Below are 19,620 nucleotides of genomic sequence, written 5' to 3' on the forward strand. Positions count from 1 at the left end.
ATATGAATGTTAAATTTTCATCACGATATTATGGAAAATAATTAACTTTATCACAATATGCTAATATTTTGAGAAGGACCTGTAGCTTTCTGAATCTCTGAGCCTGAAGAGGGCACAGTAGCTTGCAGTGCAGCTAAGATCATTACACATGAGGACTACCATATCCTGCTTAGCTGGCAACATCAGCCACATTTCTGCAAACACTTCTTTTTTTCCAATTTATCAGTTAATCTGAATGTTGTTTTATAGCTGATTTACATTGTAACATGCAAAGGAAATTGTTTCTTTTCTCTTCCTTAACGTAAAAGTATTGATTTGTTTTTTGCAGAAATGACATGCTCTGATAAAATTGTCTTTTTCTGATACAATCATACATCTCAGACCAGAACTTAGTCCTCCCACATGGGGCCCCATGCTATGTCACTGGCTGGGGGCTGGTTTGAGTGATTCTCGAGTTTCAACATACCAAATCTTTGTCTTCCATGCACATTGGCACATTGGTAGTGAAGTTGTGCAACAAACTTTTAGATCTCTGTATTTGACTTTAGTTTTTCAGAGCAGTTGCATAATCTCCCTTACAAACAGCAATAAAATACAATTAGAGAGCCTCAGACAACATAAACAAAAGATTCTTCTTTATTAATCATAAATATTCATGAGACAAATAACTTTTCAAACCTCTGCACAAAAACAAAATTTTTATAACAAGATCCTAATTTTTCCACAGCACATATAAAATACACAAACTGTAGTCATAAGAGGGCAATATTAAATGACACTGACAAAAAAATCATTGTAAAAAAGTGACTCTTACATCCAAATACTTACAATTAATGTTAAACAATTTGGCAACATATGTATACAATTTATATTTTTCCTAAACAGATTTTTGCAAAAAAAAAAAAAGGTACATTGCTGATGTCCACTGGACAACTGATACACTGTGTGACAGATATCAGCTTTCAAATAACTGTGAAACACTAGAGGGATTTTCCTTTAGCAAAACATAGAGAAAAGCTAGATTGTGCAACTTCACAAAATGAGTAACATTGACTTAAATGACTGAGTCACTCTGGCATCCTCTGTTTATATCTAAAACTGTACCGACAAGCCTGCATACCGCTGTAACACAAGTCACTTCCATGAAAAAACAAGGCCTGAGCCCTCTATTTTCATTTTTCGCCCTTTTCCTGCTTACCTTCAGAGTGAAAGCGGAACTGCAGTTAAAGTTGTGGTTGAAATAACGGTGGTGCAGCTACACACTCAATGAGTCTCTCTGTTGGTCATCCAGAAAAAAAAAAAAAAAAAAAACAAGCCCTGAGATGAAGAGACTAGACTGCCGATTTTACAACTCACAACTACTGAGCACAGGCTTATAACTATTCAACAAGTTCTTGCAAACATCTTTGCAAGAAGATTCATCCCTCATCATGCTGTGTGCAAAACCTAGAGCAACACTTTCCTTAAAAGAACATTGGAGTCAGGAAATTTGTTTTGAAATGTTTTGAACCTAATTTCTTGAAGTAAAAATACTTTGGTGTGTACGACTGGAGGGTATTCACTGATGCATTCAAAGTCAGATATTAGCATTTTTTTAAATCTACGACTCCTAATGGTTCCTGGAAACTCATTTCCTCCTTTGAAGTCATTTCTGTTAACTGGTTACCAAACACAACTTTACCACTGTAACCAAAGTTGCTGCACAAGCTAGGAGTACAAATACGTTTAAAACATGGTCCCTCACATCTTCTGCTTTAATGAAACAGCCACTTTACACATGCATGAAACTTGGTTTGCACCACAATATCGAACGGTGCCATTTGTACTTTCTACTGCCTTATCTATTTATTAAACATGTAAACATATGAGTCCAGTATAATGTTCGCTACAGCGGCTTCTGGATTTTGGCACCTCTGGTGCATAGGTACAAAAAGCCAAAAAATAATAGGATTTCTAATCTCAGAGTGAAAATGTAGAAAAATCCAACCTTTGTTTGAGTACATTGATTCAATATGGGGGTGGGGGACTATGAATATTTTGACATCCCTAAAACTTCCTATAAAATAAATGTAACTAAAGCAAATGTTAAATACATAACTTTACTTTTCCAGATGATCAGAGGGGCTAGGATTGATCAATTTGTAATGTCTTCCTGTTTCCACTGAACATACATATGGCGTGACACAAAAACCTAGTCTTCAAAACAGGGAAGACAATAAAACATACCATTCAACTAGGGCTGATGTGTGTTGATCTGCACAAACTAGGCAATTGCTACATCTCCAAAGCCTGCTTACTGCCAGAGTAATTACAAAAACAGTGTAGATAACTGGAACTGTGACACGCAGGGCTTGGTGAAAACCCAAGTTGGTCTTGCCGCAATGCAACACGAGGAGAATGGTTATGAAGGTTAAAGTAATCCCTACAGATCACTGTTAGAGAAATGCAACTTTTTTTAATGGGAGATTATTATTATTGTTACTAAAGTAAAAAAAAAAGCATACAACTTAGTTTTTATGAAGGTAAAGATTGAGCCGTAAGTAGGTTAGAAAGTGAGCCATAGTTTAACAGAGAGTCAAATCTGGACTCTTATCAAGACGTTATTCAGGTCAATGCTTATCTGTATTGTGGCAGCTATTTACCAGGTTGATCGCTATAAAAAACACCAGTGCCTTCTTTTCAGTGTTTTGTTAACTTTGTTGGTTAAAACAGGATTGCAGTGAAGTATCTGAGAATAGTTGCAGAGTTTAATCAACTTTGATTCTCCTTAAATGCAGTCCAACAGTTTGTTAGCCACCAGCTAAAACACTAGCTTAAGCTTGATCAAACTTTTTTACAACATACTACATAGTTTTAACAATTTTAGGGTCCCTGTTTGGTTATCCACTAACGGCAATAATTCCGTCTTTAAAAGTAGCCAAAATGGCAGTTACCTGCCAAAATGAGTGCACGTACCCACTTACTAACAAATCCTCAAAACAACCCCTCCAAAATGCCTCATGAGCTCTACCATACTACCATTAATTCACCTTTACAATAAATACAAAGTGAAGGTGGTTTCTTAACGTTTTGTATTAACTGAAACATAAAATGGAAAATGCTACAGCTTAACAAATTTTAGTCACCGCATGGAGTGATCCAGTAAAGCCCATAAAAGGCATGCTTCTTCCCTTGAGTGTTTTACAGTCATGAGCCATGATGACAAATTTGAATAGATAAGGTCCTTCGACCACATTCAGTTCTTGGCTGTGCAAAGCACACGCAGATCCACAAGCGCTGGCCATGGAAGTTAGCAGGAATTTCAGTCAATAGTTTTAAACAGTGGTTTGATCTCAAAGCGGAGGCACCTTATCTTCATACTGTGGTGGAGGGGTAAGAGGTTCAATACTGATTTCAGCTGCTGGCTGAGTGTTGCCAATGCTTTTCATGGGTAGCTTTTCCGACTTAATCCTTCGGATTTTGATGGGCAGGAAACTGAGGCTGTTTTTTCGATGTCTATGATTTGATGTGGAAATGGTAGCATTAGGAGAGCTACAGGCCGGGGCAGGCTGCGGTATGGTAGTGTTGACCTCTGCGCCCTCGTTCTCATAACGGATGCCGTCGACTTCAACCAGCTCATCGTAGGATGGCAGCTGGGAGATGCTTGGACGAAAGTTGCTCTGGCGGACAGGGTACTGCCCGCTGCCTACTACCTCCTCATAGCTAGGCACTGAATAGCGGTGGGCCTGCTCCCCAGCCCTGCAGAGATGCAAATGCAGAAATTATTATTACTACATGTGAATCACACACAGGTTTGGGTCAATTCACCTTTTTGTCAAATTTATACCTCAATTTCTTATCCACAGATATGTTCAAAACTATTCATGCTCCATGCAGATTTAGTTTTGAAGTAATCTTTTTATTTACCAAGTTGCTTCTGCCTTGAAGTAAGAGAATAATTGGAGGAAGCTAAAGGTTAGGGTCATGCCAGTGATGCCTTCCAACCTAAAACACTTGGAACTCATCAAGAAATATAAATAATGATTATACTAGTGGAAACATGCAAAAGCTGGGCAGCAATAATAAAAAGAGTTTGATTGCTGTAATGCAATAAAGATTATCTTCATCTGTTATTGAGAAGGGTATAGATAAGCTTTGACATGGTATTTTTCTTATAAATGAACATAAAAACTGATTTTTTTTTCTTTTACTTCCTGTACAGTGTTTTGTTGTCTTGCCTCTCTCATCTCATCAGAAACAAATTTGTTGGTCGAATAAAAATACATTTAAATCTAAATCTGCCAGGGATACATAAAAATTTGTGCTTAACTGTACATATTTACATATTCCTATTTTATCCCTTCTGACTTGAATCTATATTTTATACATTGGGTATCCATTTATTTCTCATTCTCTATTTCACTTAATTCCAGATAAAAATTTTCTCAGAGTGTATTTATAAGTTAGGTTTTATTAGTTTTTTTCTAAAATCTTTCTGCCTATCTTTTTTTTTTTTTTTTAGTTTTGGACTACTTGACTATAACAAAATAAAGAGAGATTATGACTCCTGATCAAACTAAGATTACTAAACAACCTCCTTCTGGTAAATATTTGTTGGAAGTCTTTAAACAACATTTTCTTACAGCAGATTATGAGGAGAATGAAGAAAATTGCTTAAATCATTAGCTGTCAAAGTGGGTACGTAATGACCACCGCGTGGATTTGATTCAAACCTCGGGGTGCACACAGCTCCATTTTGTACTTAAAACGTTGAGTAGAAATGAACCTAAACTAAAAACATGTACAAAAAGGTAAAAGGGTAAAATAACCAGCACCCATCACACAAAATATACCAACAGGTTTCTGGATAAAACCACTTTCCCACAAGCCACAAAGTTCTGATTTGTAATGATCTGCCTAAACAAATTTGGTAGACCTATAAATTAATGTTGTGCATTTATTAGCTTCCTGAAACTGAAATGTCACCGATATCAGCCCATCAATGAACCATAAACATTTTAAAATGTGTCTGCGCTTTCAGAAATGTTTTTTACCATTCATCTTTCAAAGCAATCACAGTATACGAGGAGCGGGTTGGCATGTAATTCTGATGGGATGAAACAGTTATGTAAAAATATCATGGCTGCGTCAGTGGATTAACACAGATATTACAAAGAAGAAATGTATAACATTATGTAATGACTTCTATTACAAAAAAGAAAAGCAACTATTTTTCCACCTGCTAGTAAAATATTACACTATTATATAGTGACTCCTAAAATTATAACAGTTTTAAATTGAACAATTATTATTTTGTTTTTGGTGCACAGACACACACACAGAGCAAGCCAACACAGGTGGGTGTGCTGACAGTCTCTCTTTAATAAGTGTGTGGCACTCCTTTAGTTTCAATGCCATGTCATTCTAAATAGTAGTTGTACCCTTTGCTGGAACCAATGGAAAACCAGCAGTTTGCAGGACGGGTGGTAGAGGGGGTAAGTGTAAGTGTTTCAAACACCAGTAGAACACTCAGTTCACCCAGAATCCTTTCTGGCATTTTATGACCAAACCTCTGGGACCAAAATTGTAGAGGTTTTACAACCTCAAGTTTTTAAAAATCTGACCTATGCCTTTAGTACAAGTACATCTCATCTCTTGACAATACTGGATACAATCTCTGTGGGAAAACTTCACACTGGCCCTAAAGCAACTTGGATTCTGCTCCTTTCCCATCTTCCTCCAGATTCTGGGACCTAGAACTCCAAATGAAATGCAACAGATCAGTCCTTTTCCCTTTTTACCCCAGGTAATATACTTCTGAAGTGTCTCTGTTTCAGGAGAGGGCTTTGCTTAACAATCCTGTCAGAGCTGTGGTTGTCCCTTTTTGCTATCAAACCTGTTTTCAACCACCCCTTTTCCTTCCACTTAACTTTCAGTTAATATGCTTGTTGCCAGCATCTTTAGTAATAATATTGTGGCTTACCCTACTTGTGGAGCGTTACAGTGACTGTCTGCTGGACAACTGTAAGTCATCAGCCTTACCCATAACTGTACAGGCCACAGCATAACATTTATGTATTAAAAGGTTTTCAGTATTAAACTGAATGTTTGGTCTTCAATATCTGCAAACTATAATCATCAAAATTAATATTTAAACAATTAAACGGTGTGTCATGAATATGACTATAAAGTATAAGTTTCACTTTTGAACTGAATTAATAAAATAAATTAACTTTTAAATTATATTCTATTTGAGATGCACCCATATAGTGCTTATGTTTGACTGTCATAGATCTAACTGGGTTTGCACGATATCAACAAAATATTTAACTACAATATCATTGCGGAAATTTGCAATAACGATATTGGTTACTATTAACTAGGGTTGCAACTAATGATTATTTTGCTAATCGAATACTCTGTAAATTTTTTTGATTAATACTTTGAGTTCTGGATACAGCATATTTACAGACAGAAAAGGTTTTTCATCTTAAATGCAATATATTTATATTTTTTGTACAATTTTGGCCTAATTACTGCTCTGAGTGGGTTGTTCTTTGAGCAAATTGAATGTTTTAGAGTCTGTATACTCAAGTTAACAATTATTCAATTACTAAATTAGTTGATTATTTCATTAACCGATAATCATGATTATTCTGATTAATTGTTTCAGCCCAACTATTAACCCGCATTTTCTAGACCATTTTCTTTCTTGCCGTTATATGATGTCCCCGCCCTACCTCCTTGAGCTTCAGCAAGTAAGCTACTGAATAAAAACTTTTAAAATTTCTGTTAAAAAGGTTCTCAAGAAGAGAACTAAAGCCTTCAGGGAATATTTCTCAAAGGGACCTTCTGAGATTCACTATGTACTCTAAACAGTTTACAGTATTTAACATTTGGTATTTGTGGACCTAAAAGCAACAAAAAAAGGTCAAGACACAGCTGGACTTACGTTTCTCTCTCCTCCTGCTCCCTCGCTGCTTCTCTCTGGTTTTGGGCCACCTGGCGTCTCACCTGCTCCCGCTGTTTGTTCCTTATTCCCACACACAGAGACAGCAGCAGCAAAGCTAGCCCGGAGCCGGCCAGCACAAAGGCCACAGAGGACGCTTTATTTTTCTTGCCCTCAGTGCCATCATTCCCCCCTGAACCGCTGCTGTTATTGAAAGCTGTGTTCGCAGGCACCACGCTCCAGACAATCATCACTACTCCGAGGGCGACGAGGCCGACTCCCAAAGCACACAGAGCATACTGGGAGCCTGAGTTTCTATAATTTTCTCTGTTACTCATCTGGTTGTTGTTGCTGTTGTTGTTGCTGCTGCTGCTGATGTTTGTCTCTACCACTCCAGGGGGGCATGGTGGTCCTTCCTCAGTGGAACGCATGTTTTTTAAATTTCAAAACGTCAGTTAGATCAGCAGCAGTGAAGACAAAAACTGCAAAGAGAAAGGCATTTTAGAATAGTTGCAAAACAAACTGAGAAACTTAATATAGACAAAATAATTAACAAAAAGGAACAAAACCTGCATTAAAAAAAACATAAAAACAAACTTAAATTTCCCTTTCTGATTTCAGAAAGTAATGTATGATCTAACTGGCTTACAGTGAAGAGAACAATGCCTTCTTCTTGCGCCTCTAAGCAGCACCTGAAGATAGACAGCACTCTGCTCAAATGCCTCTGCTGTTTAAAAAGGTTTCATAGCCCAAGCCCAGCTTTTCAGGGAACCAAAGGGACATAAAATTCACTGTAAGAAAATATATCTAAGCCTTTCCCCGAGTCATAGACGTGCTGCGTGGTAAACAATTTACAGCAGCCTCACCCAAAGTCACCTGCGACACAGCTAGAGCTGGCAATGTCAATAAAAGGTAGTGGCCGCTGTAAATCTAGTGCCTCAAGAAATATTACATAACGCTATACTCTACAGGTTTACTGAGCTCTTATCAGCCTCTAAATCAAATCTGTGCATTGGTATGTGTTTACTGTGAATTTATGATCACACATTACAAGAAGTATTTATTAGCACTTGTACCAAGTAAAAATGTTCTCTGAAAAGCAGTACGCATGTCAGATGTGTGCATAGCCATATAATGTGAATATGTCAAGGATCAGAAAGCTAATCTCATTTCTACAGTAAAAAAAAATAACTTTGCTGCTTGAGGATGGTGAGGTGACATGGTTTGCTTGGAATTTGAGGGTGGGAAATATGACTGTGTTGATGACGTGTTAAAGCTCGGAGATTATCTATACAGCACATTCTGTTAGAACAAGTGCACTTTGAATCTTAAAATCTCTTCAGAAATTTTCATTGCATTAAATCATTTGTTGCCATAGGGTTGGTATAAAACCCGGCTTTTTATTTTAATTTAAAAAAAGAAATTATAGGTTTTTGCAAAATTATTCAACTTTTGAACTTTTTTTCTACATGCACTCACAAAACAACCACAAACTTTAATGTATTGTATATGAATTTTATGTATTTGACAAAAACAAAATGGTGCATAATTGTAAAGTGGGAGTAATAGAATTTACAGCTTTTATAATATTTAGAAAATAAAAATCTATAAAATGAGACAGGTGTTTGTATTCAGCCTTGCACACTTTGACACTGATTTAATCCATCTTGCCATCAACTTCGACCAGATGCCTTATCTCTGATGAAGAAAAAGCTTCACCACATTGTGATGCAGTCACCAGCACATTAAGCCATAGGAATGCAGTGTTGATGGGGATGTGCTGTATTACTTTTCCTCCACAAATAACATTTTGCGACGTCGGCCAAGGTCCATGAGCACCAACATCCATGTATTTGCTGTGTCCCCTTCAAGGCTTAAAGCAAACTTTAGATGACTAAAAGCTGTCCTGCCAACAGATTCGAACATCTGAGCTATGGATCTCTGCAGCTCCTCTAGAATTAGCATGGGCCTTCTGGCTGGTTCTCTGATTAATGCTGTCTTTGCTCCGCCTGTCAGCTAAGGGGCATAGCTATATCTTGGTAGCTTTACAGTTATGCCATACTTGTTCCATTTCAAATGATAGATCAAGCAGTGTTCGAAGTATTAGAAATTATTTTAGATCATAACCCTGCTGTACATCTCTCTACGACTTCATCCTTGACCTGCATGATGTTGTTTATTCACTTATGTCTTCTAACAACCCTCTGAAGCCTTCACAGGACAGCTAGATTTATACACACTGGATTGACTAAAGGCTCCCCATAAGGTTAAAAAGGGCTCAACACATATGCATGCCACACTTTTCAGATTGTTAAAAGAAATGTTAAAACCATGTAACCTTTTCTTCCCACTACACAGTTATGATATACTTTGTGTTTGATTTACCACATAAATCTGAATCAAATACACCAAGGTTTGTGGTTATAACATGAAAAAAAAAGTAAAAATGTTTACGCTGGATGAATATTTTTTGCCAGGGAGCGTGCATTTCCCCCATAGCTCTACTTGGAACTACAAATAAATTCATACTAAGGTACAATAAATTAATCTGTATGCACGTTAAGAAGTATATTATAGTACTTTTGCCAGCAATCCATCTTTTGATAACTAACTTTTTGTCCACTGTGGTCCACAAACAGGCCCAGGCCTGCTGGAACCGAGGAGGTTACTGTAACTCAGCTCTCAATTATCCCCTGAATAAAGAATGCAATGCCTGACCCAAGATAAAGTTGGTGATGAACATCTGGACAGCTGCTTTCATTGTAAGGAACAAAAATACTAACCATCCTGCTCACAGACGTGTTGTGCAATTCAGATGTACAAATATGGGATAGTTTATGGGGCTCGACTGGTACAATTATACTTTACCAAGACAGCACAATAACAAATTGACAGGCTGGGGAAAAAAAAAAAAAAAGTTATTTTAGCACACATGTGTGTTATCATGAGTCAACATTGTGAGAAATACCTAAAGAATTTAATTCAGAAGGGAGGCTTTCTTCCTTCCAAGTATTTGGAGGAAATATTTATTTGTTTGTTGCAGAACCATCACTAGTTGACCAACACTGCCAACTTTCATAAACACAAAGCGGGTAAGTAGTTTCGAGCTCAAAAAGATAGAACTGTAAGTAAACTTTAAATCGTTTTTTTTATGCATCAAAGACGCAGCCATTGTCTTTATTTTCCAAACATTTCTGCGATACAAACTCGGGTAGCTACTAGTTCTTCGGCGAGCGGGGACACTGTAAACACACTCACCTCTGCACCATTTGCCAGTCTTCCTCCTCTTTCTTTAACAAAGCTATAGGTCGCTATGCTGTTTATATTTAATCTCTTACGAGCTCGGTTGTAAGCAGACCGTTTTCGTTTATAGATCAGGAACTTTCCTCTAAGAAGGATGGGCCCGGGCAGAATTAGAAGCAGGAAGGAGGGGGCTTCAGCTGCAGCTCACTTCCAGTTTGATTAACCCTTTCACTACTGGGTTACTCACACAGCCAGATTGGAGCCAAATACTTTGCAGGACAAAATTCTCCACCCTGCAGGATGTTAAAGCGACATCCTGCTTGTTGGATGTTTTGAAAAACTATATTTTCTATGTTCCCATAGTAAATTTACATGCCCATATCAATGTTAGGTGTATTTTTTTAGGTTGTGTGTGGATGACCATCATGTGTAGGCCCAAAAAGGATTTTGCTCAGGTCAGATGAGTACTAAGAAGGCCTGGGCTCACACTTGGGTGGACTACCTACAGCCCATATTGGAAATATAGTTGGGCTCCCCATGTAAGTCTAAACTGGTTTTCGAGTGGGTAGTAAGAAAATCGGTACAAACTGTACAACACATATGGTTCCTAATTTCCGCCTAAAATTGTCCTGCATTAATACTATACAGGCAGTTGACACTGACCCATTTTGGATTCTACAGATACTTTCAAATGTTCTTCAGCCCATTTTGTTTTACATATATGGGCCCAGTGAGCATTGACTTGACAATGTATAATTATTTGAAATCAATGCTATCATAGCCCCACCTCTCCTCTCTAACATTCAACCCCAAGTAAGGTAGAGGTAACAACAGCAAGTTTTACACACATGCCCCACATTCTCTTTTTGTTTTTGGTGTATTTATGTATCTTTTTTACAATGGCACATAAAAGCCATTGTAAAAAAGAGTCAATTACTTGCAAAGATAAAGTAATTTCTATAAATGATGCCTTGTTTATAAAGAACTTGTTGAAAGACAAATATATTGTTTAAGAGAAAATATTTTAATTTGGCCATAAAAATCTAAATTTGATGTGGACCTGAGTTTAATCTATTATAATTTGCAATTGTAAAGTAATCTAGTGTGGGTCAGGCACCAAAACTAGCTAAATCCGGTGCTGGTTCTCACTTCCCTTTACTGCTGCTGTAAATAGTGCAAAGAGTGCCAAGAAAATTAAATTAGCATCCAAGGTTTATGACAATTAATGATGACAAAACCAATAAAAAAAAGTAAAACCTGTTTGCAAGTACCTAAAATTAGCCTGAAAGGTCAAGCCTACAAGTATTATTAGGTTAAAGACAGCAGGCAATCGGTACTTGTCTAAGTAATTCAATTGAAGTGCAACCTAAAGAGATTTTTGCCAAAGAACCACAGAGCATGGTGTGTTGTGGCTGTAAACCGGATTCAGACATAATAAATGTAGTTTTTATAAGCAGTTATTCAACATTTAAACTGAACTGAATCTAGAATAATTTAAATGGAATTTTAAAATTCAGGTTTGAAAAAAAGACAATAAAGGATTTTTTTCTAAAACGTTTATCTTTGAAGAAAAATGCTTATAATGACTGTTGGTGTATCAGTGGCATGCAGGGTACCAAAGCGAATGTTGGCGTTCATGTTGGCATTTTGTTACTTTTACCTATTTCTGCAGTGCATCTGCACACTATTTGAAGTCAGGGTTGTCTTTGCTGCATCAGTCTGTTTAATATCCCAATTGCGAAGAGTTGCTTGCATGTAATATTTGGTGGGCTATATTAGTTCAGATGGAATGCATCACAACTTTGCTTACCAATTTTTCAATGTTTTTATGACTGCTCTAACACAGGTCTTAGTGACCTAGAATGCTAAAGTTCAAGGAGAGTAATGGGAATATCATGATGAGAAAGAGAGTAGCTGTGTAAAGCAATTTACTATTATTTGCTGGCTGAATAATTTTACAACCCAGCTTCTTTTAAGTGTCAAACTAATTTAGCAAATAAACTAACTAAAAAGGCCTCTAATTTTCAGGTAGTAACTATAAAATGTTAAACCAGTCTTAGTACAACAACAACTGTCAACTACTTTTCATCTTTGGAACAACTGGAAAATTCCCAATGATATTTCCAGGAAGGTGTAACTGACCTTTTTCTTCATGCATTTTTACAACAACCATCAACAAGGCCAACGTCAGAAACACATACTAATTTATTAGCACTTCTATACCTATTAAACCTAGTTTAATCATTGCAGGAACTTTACTTCCTCTTTGTAAATTTACCAAACACAGTCATGCCTCAGTTGCGGTTTGGTCAGTCACATAACGTAATTTGTCTTTCATCATATGTTTTTTCTTTGCATCTGTATTTTAAAATGGACTTCTTTAAAATACACTCTACTTTGTGCTACACTTCATCATTCCAGTGCCAACAACTGTATCAACCTGCCAGAATGAGGAACAGTCCTGGTCTATTTTAGTATAATGGTATAACATTTCCAGCATTTGCCAAGCCGTTGCATTGTTCGTTTTCAATGAAGCTGCCTTGTTAGTCTGGGCTCTGGGGATGCTTTCTTCCTCTTAAGCTTTTGTCTGGTTCCCCCTGTTGCACCACATATGCAAATAGAACAAGGGACAATATGCGTAGAGCCACAGTGAACGAGCCCTGATTACATCTGCTTGTCTGGATTGATGCTACATCACTGCCAGTCTGTAATCAAATTTGCTCTCAGCCACAAAGGAAAACATTACACTTGGTTACAAGCTTGATTTAAATGGCAGAAGCATCACATTTAGTTAACTTAAAACTACTGTAAGTAGATTAAGGTGGATCATTACATTAGATCAAAAAGAAGGTGGTCAAATAAAGTAAACCATTATTTTATTATTTTTTCTTTTTTTTTGTAGGGTTGTAAACAAATTCGCATGCATTACTGTGAACTTGTTGATATGGCTTTTATGGCTATAATGCCTGGTTATGAATTTCTGTTTCTTCATTCACTGTCTCTCTGCTGGAGCCTTTTATTTCCCTATCATTCCTCTAATATCCAAGAGTACAAAGTATAACCACCCAAGTCGTTCGGGATAAAGGCTCTGTGAATAAGAGTAGGAAGTTGCGTCATGCTGAACTGCAGCAACTGGTAAACCATGACTCATCCCACATAATAGATGAATATTAACGGGGGTATAAATGTACAATTTTGAGGTGTAGTCTTGGCCAATATTTTTGTCAGAGTATATGCATTGAACCACATGCTACTGTCTATATTTTTTTATATATTGGCTTATGTTTTGAATGACCAGGACTTCACTTATTTATAAATTTCAAGAATTTCCAAGTGGGAATGTTATGATATCTAATTTCCTATGAATGGTTTTACAATTTTCATGCTTATATTCTTGCTACAGTTAACAAGATGTGTAATGTCCTATTAAATGTTGTGTTTTTGCTGTTTGGGTCCAATCTTCCAATAAAAATACCTAACCGTAGCTGTTTAACTCTACGATTGGTTGAAAGTTATACTTAGGGGAAACCTCTGTGGTTTTACTCAGCTTGGTCCCTTGGTCGTAGATCTTAAAGCATTTCCTCTTTTTACTTATTGTTTTTGTGGGACCATGCAGAGCATAGAAATTGACATCCATCCATTATATTGTCTTTGAACTATTATAGTTATTACTTCTCATATTCCAATCCACACATAAATCTAGTTTCCATATTTACTCAATACTTACAGGGTCATGGGGGCTGATACCTTTCTCTAACAACCATTGGGCAAGAGGCAGGGTTGACCTCAGACAGGTCTCCAGTCCATCACGGTGCAACACAAGGACAAACAGGTCAACCATAGACACACACTCTTACACTTAAGGATAATTAAGAGTGGTCTCCTGACCAAATGCGCATGTTTTTTGGACAGTGCGAAAAATGGAGAACATCCAAATTCCACGCAGAAATCGTCCAGGCCAGTATTTATCCCAAATTATCATTACATCATTACACGTTACAAGCTTTTAAGGATTTTAACGAGATGTTGTTTCATATACTCCCTTTGAACTTATCTCTGATTAGGATGTATTTTGTGATTTTTATGGTAATTGGGCTAACCTTTGATGATGTATGGAGGGGCTGCATGATTAATTGCTTAAGAGGCAGGCAGCTGACTGAGGTGACAGATAGGTACTCACAGAATGCACTGGGCTTGGAGACAGAGGATGGGTAGCAAAACTGTTAATTCTGTGTAATTGGCAACATCTTTCCGGCTAATTTTGGTACCCCGGATAACAAGTACACGTGCAAATTGTACCCTTGCAAGCAAGAAACTGTTGATTGGTTCCATAGCAGTGTCTCTGAATCCAGTTGGACTTGCAGTGTTCTTCAGCTGATATCCTTTTGTGCAGGCAAAACATGGTGGGGTCTGTTGCAAAACCTATCCTGCGGTGCTGTGCAAATCGTATCTGTGTCAAAACCTGAAGCAGTAATGGAAATAGTGGAGACTGCCACCACACCTCGGCCAGTACAGTTGGTTACCATGGAAACTCTAGGTGCAGGTTAGTGGACAGACATTGCAGAGTAAGGCTTCTTCTTCTTTTTCATTTAACCTTTTTTGACCAGGAAACACTCACTGAAATTAAAATCTTTATTATAAGAGAATCATGACAGCAGCACAGAAACAATTTTACACGAAAAAAAATTTAACGTTAATGTATACAACAATGACAGTATGAACAAGTTTTAAATGCATGTACTACTTTCTAAGTTGTCTAAGAACTTGTTAAATGTCTTCAGAGAGATCAGCCCTTGGAATCCTGAATCATTCTGCAATTGATTCCAGATAGACTGAGCTGCACATTGAAAAGACAACTTCCCTGCTGTAATCCGGTCCATTGGGACCATGAGATGGTAAATGTTCTGTAAGTGAAGAGAGTCTTTTGGTTGACGTAGCTTAGCAGGTATGCATACCATTCTTAATGTACCATGCAGTACATTAAGAATTGTTTCATAAATTATGAATGAAGATGCACCACTGTTTTATTCTTCTGGTGGACAGAGGAGACCAGTCTACCCTCTCATATCAAAGCAATGGTGAGTATGAAATTTGACACTTGTTTTAAAAATAAGAACACAGGGCCCAGCGCAGCGGTAGAGTGCGCAGCCAATGTATAGAGAGGTTTCGGCCGTCGATCAATTGTCCCCATAGCGACCTGTGCTGCTTATGTTTCCCACTCTTCACCCCTTTTCCTGTCTTCCTACTTTTAAAAGAAAATTACAAAAAAGGCCAATTGAGACTCAAAAACAAATCTTAAAAATAAAAATAAATCAACTAAAAACACATGACAAACTGAGTTTAACATATGCAGGACAACATGGTGTTGTTTCCTTTTTAGTGACTCAATGACCTCATCAACAAACTTCAAAGCTCCTGTAGTTGTGCTGTGATTGTTTTCTTCAACCGGATTAAAAACTAGATAAAATATTGTTTGATGTCGAGTACTCTTTCAATTGCTTACTGACAACGGCTTGCTCAAAATAATTTAATTTCTTTGGCAACGCCTCCTGGTTCTTAGTTGTAAAAATATAACAGAAGATGCTCTCGTCCTGTTTAATCTCCCAATATTTGAAGAAAAATATTATTTCATTCATAACATCAAAATAATGGAAATGCAGTTTCATTTCATTGTATGTTTTTGAGAAATATATAAAAATGACAGTCAATTATAGGCTACTTTTTGTGTTGTTTGAAACATTCCTTATTCTTTCATTTTTTCAAACTTTTTACAAACGTTAATTTCCTTACAACAGCCATCTTTTGTTAGCATTGTAATGTTTACTGCACAGTATAAAACTCCAATTTCTTCAGACATAATGGTGTAAATGTACAACATGAAAATAACTGTACACATGAAAACTTTATTTAATTCTGATCTTTTTTAATTGTCCACCACATTGAGAAGGTGTCACAAAGGACAGAACTGGACAAAACAGAGCATTTTACGATGGAACCTTTTTTCTTTTAAATCATTAAGTAGTCTCTATTATACATTGAGTCAAACAATCAAATATTTCAGAAGAATAATCAGTTTGACTGTCAGAGTTGGTAAACTAAAACAATCCAGCAAAAGACATTTACACACATAATAAAAAAATAAGTTGTTTGACTCAGGTTTCCTACTTAAGAGCATAAAAATTTGTGCACAATTTACTTAAATCATGAAACTTTTAAAAAGAAACATATTCTTTTTATGAAGTGCAACATGTCCTGTAAAGGCTCAGAGAATATTCGCTGCAGTTTCAGTTTTTAGGCCATCACACATTGGTGATCTCAATGCTGGAGTAACCACGGATCGGGCTTCCTTCGGCTCTAGGGGGAGTGCGATCTCGAACGTCCCGAGGTAGGGAGCCAAAACTGCTATGGCAACTAAGGTCCCGCCCACCCCGGTTTTTGGAGCTGAACCCCATTGGAGGCTGAAACAGTAAAAAAACATATCACTGCAAATAAATACAACAAACACATTTTCTTGGTAGATTTCATTTTTATATTTTTTTATTTATACAATAATGAAAAATAAATTCTCTGCAGTGAGACCAAAAGTGTTTACAGAAGAACAAAGACAAAATTTAAGAGACACCCTTTTGTTTCTGATTACCTTGATAGCCCTTCTTCTTAGAGAGCCCTCATCATCTGTGTGTCGGGGGTTAGAGCTGGGAGGTCTGGTCAAGGAGTTCTGCCGAAGTGGTGTTGGTGGAGTTATTATACCTGAATGATCATAGCTTTGTTGTGCATTTGCTCTGCAGGGAAGCATAGTAAGAAAAGAGTATGGAAGATCAAAACAAGTAGCATTAGAAGACAGCATAGACCTTTGCATAGCATTTACAAATAAACAGAAAATATATTATCATGTATGATAATACAGTTTATTAAATATCAGCTGAAGAAAAAACAAGTCCACTCCTGACTTCTTCAGCATATTAGTGATCAAATTAGAATAGCAGTAGTGGCAAAATGTATCATCTGCCAACTAACTGTAACATTGTCCCTCCTACTGCAGCAAATACATACATAAACATTTGTTCACACCTGGCTGAGCCAATCAGTGCCCTCATTTCCTCGTCAAGGTGTCGGCGGACCATTTGTTTGCTGCTGGGGATTCCCAGAACTGCAGCCATGGAGTCAGTGTTGAAAGAGGGGTCTAGCATCATAACAGCTCCATGAACTCCACTACTGAGAAGGATGTCAGCATATTCCTGGTAGCAAAGATTGAAAAAAGAAATAGACTTTCAATATGTCTTTTTAGTCCTGTGTTTAATGACATAAGAAAAAAGCCCGTCTTATAATCTATATTGATTAAAAATTAAGACAATGTAAGTGAGTATAAAATTTAAAAAAAACATCTGGTCTGTTTACAATGCCAGATAGACATTCTTATCTGTAACTGTAGTCAGTGTTAAAGGAAATGCTTGTTCTGTACCAAGGAGGATGTAATCTGGCAGGTCCTGTGGCTATTTAAGGTAAAGTTACAAAGGGCCTTTTTAATCTGCTTCTTATCTCACATTACATCATTAGAAATAAATACCCTAGTTTCCCTAAGTAACCAAGCAACGTTTGATTCAGTAAAGATCTACCTTGGATATTTGGGCTATTGCCACTGCTCTATTCTCTTTATCAGTTTCACTATCTCATTTTATTGTAGCCTATCATAGACTGTTAATAAAAGGGAAAACTGCCAATAAACCTATTAGAATTTTAGGACTTAACCTTGAAAACATTAATAGTTGTTGTTGTCCTGCTTCAAAATGATCTTTGATTATTAACAAGTTTTTCCTAAGTAAACCTGTTTTAACTGAATTTTTAACCATATCCATATCCTTTCAACCATTTGCGACTGTTGACCACAGGATTTGTTCTCTTGTCTGTTCCTGTTCTCTTTGAGATCTATTCTCTATACACACACACACAGTATTATATACAGACACATCTCTAGAACAACTGTTAAGAGGAGACTGTGTGAATCAGGCCTTCATGGTAAAATAGCTGCTAGGAAACCACTGCTGATGACAGGCAACAAGCAGAAGAGACTTGTTTGGGCTAAAGAACACAAGGAATTGACATTAGACCAGTGGAAATCTGTGCTTTGGTCTGATGAGTCCAAGTTTGAGATCTTTGGTTCCAACCACTGTGTCTTCGTGCGGCGCAGAAGAGGTGAACGGATGGACTCTACATGCCTGGTTCCCACCATGAAGCATGGAGGAGGAGGTGTGATGGTGTGGGGGTGCTTTGCTGGTGACACTGTTGGGGATTTATTCAAAATTGAAGACATACTGAACCAGCATGGCTACCACAGCATCTTGCAGCGGCATGCTATTCCATCCGGTTGGCGTTTAGTTGGACCATCATTTATTTTTCAACCGGACAATGACTCCAAACACACCTCCAGGCTGTGTAAGGGCTATTTGACCAAGAAGGAGAGCAATGGGGTGCTGCGCCAGATGACCTGGCCTCCACAGTCACCGGACCTGAACCCAATCGAGATGGTTTGGGGTGAGCTGGATCGCAGAGTGAAGGCAAAAGGGCTAATAAGTACTAAGCATCTCTGGGAACTCCTTCAAGACTGTTAGAAAACCATTTCAGGTGACTACCTCTTGAAGCTCATCAACAGAATGCCAAGTGTGTGCGGAGCAGTAGTCAAAGCAGAAGGTGACTACTTTGAAGAACCTAGAATATACAGGTCCTTCTCAAAATATTAGCATATTGTGATAAAGTTCATTATTTTCCATAATGTCATGATGAAAATTTAACATTCATATATTTTAGATTCATTGCACACTAACTGAAATATTTCAGGTCTTTTATTGTCTTAATACGGATGATTTTGGCATACAGCTCATGAAAACCCAAAATTCCTATCTCACAAAATTAGCATATCATTAAAAGGGTCTCTAAACGAGCTATGAACCTAATCATCTGAATCAACGAGTTAACTCTAAACACCTGCAAAAGATTCCTGAGGCCTTTAAAACTCCCAGCCTGGTTCATCACTCAAAACCCCAATCATGGGTAAGACTGCCGACCTGACTGCTGTCCAGAAGGCCACTATTGACACCCTCAAGCAAGAGGGTAAGACACAGAAAGAAATTTCTGAACGAATAGGCTGTTCCCAGAGTGCTGTATCAAGGCACCTCAGTGGGAAGTCTGTGGGAAGGAAAAAGTGTGGCAGAAAACGCTGCACAATGAGAAGAGGTGACCGGACCCTGAGGAAGATTGTGGAGAAGGGCCGATTCCAGACCTTGGGGGACCTGCGGAGCCAGTGGACTGAGTCTGGAGTAGAAACATCCAGAGCCACCGTGCACAGGCGTGTGCAGGAAATGGGCTACAGGTGCCACATTCCCCAGGTCAAGCCACTTTTGAACCAGAAACAGCGGCAGAAGCGCCTGACCTGGGCTACAGAGAAGCAGTAC

The 19,620-nt window shown here is 37.7% G+C and overlaps 2 protein-coding genes across 14 annotated transcripts in view; both read right to left on the reverse strand.

Moving 5' to 3' along the window:
- Positions 1-618: 618 nt before the first annotated feature.
- Positions 619-10,328, reverse strand: tmem51a (transmembrane protein 51a). Of its 2 annotated transcripts, none has more exons than XM_047375718.1 (3): positions 10,187-10,328; positions 6,932-7,410; positions 619-3,738 (listed from the first exon to the last, which is right to left on the reverse strand). In XM_047375718.1, exons 2-3 carry the CDS (start codon positions 7,357-7,359, stop codon positions 3,333-3,335), a joined length of 834 nt encoding a protein of 277 aa, XP_047231674.1. In that variant the 5' UTR covers positions 7,360-7,410; positions 10,187-10,328; the 3' UTR covers positions 619-3,332. The 2 variants fall into 2 exon arrangements, with proteins under 2 accessions (XP_047231674.1, XP_047231739.1); XM_047375783.1 differs by lacking the exon at positions 10,187-10,328 and adding an exon at positions 7,578-8,007.
- Positions 10,329-14,789: 4,461 nt separating this feature from the next.
- Positions 14,790-19,620, reverse strand: part of kazna (kazrin, periplakin interacting protein a) — a 275,819-nt gene continuing 270,988 nt past the window's right edge. For all 12 annotated transcript variants that reach the window (XM_047365258.1, XM_047365290.1, XM_047365267.1 and 9 more), the window contains 3 exons: positions 17,243-17,409; positions 16,812-16,953; positions 14,790-16,629 (listed from right to left, as the gene is read on the reverse strand). In XM_047365258.1, coding sequence (XP_047221214.1) covers positions 16,471-16,629; positions 16,812-16,953; positions 17,243-17,409 — 468 coding nt within the window. In that variant the 3' untranslated portion in view covers positions 14,790-16,470. The remainder of the gene's footprint in view (positions 16,630-16,811; positions 16,954-17,242; positions 17,410-19,620) is intronic.

This window comes from Girardinichthys multiradiatus, chromosome 1 (genome assembly GCF_021462225.1).
Source record: "Girardinichthys multiradiatus isolate DD_20200921_A chromosome 1, DD_fGirMul_XY1, whole genome shotgun sequence".
Lineage (NCBI taxonomy): Eukaryota > Metazoa > Chordata > Actinopteri > Cyprinodontiformes > Goodeidae > Girardinichthys > Girardinichthys multiradiatus.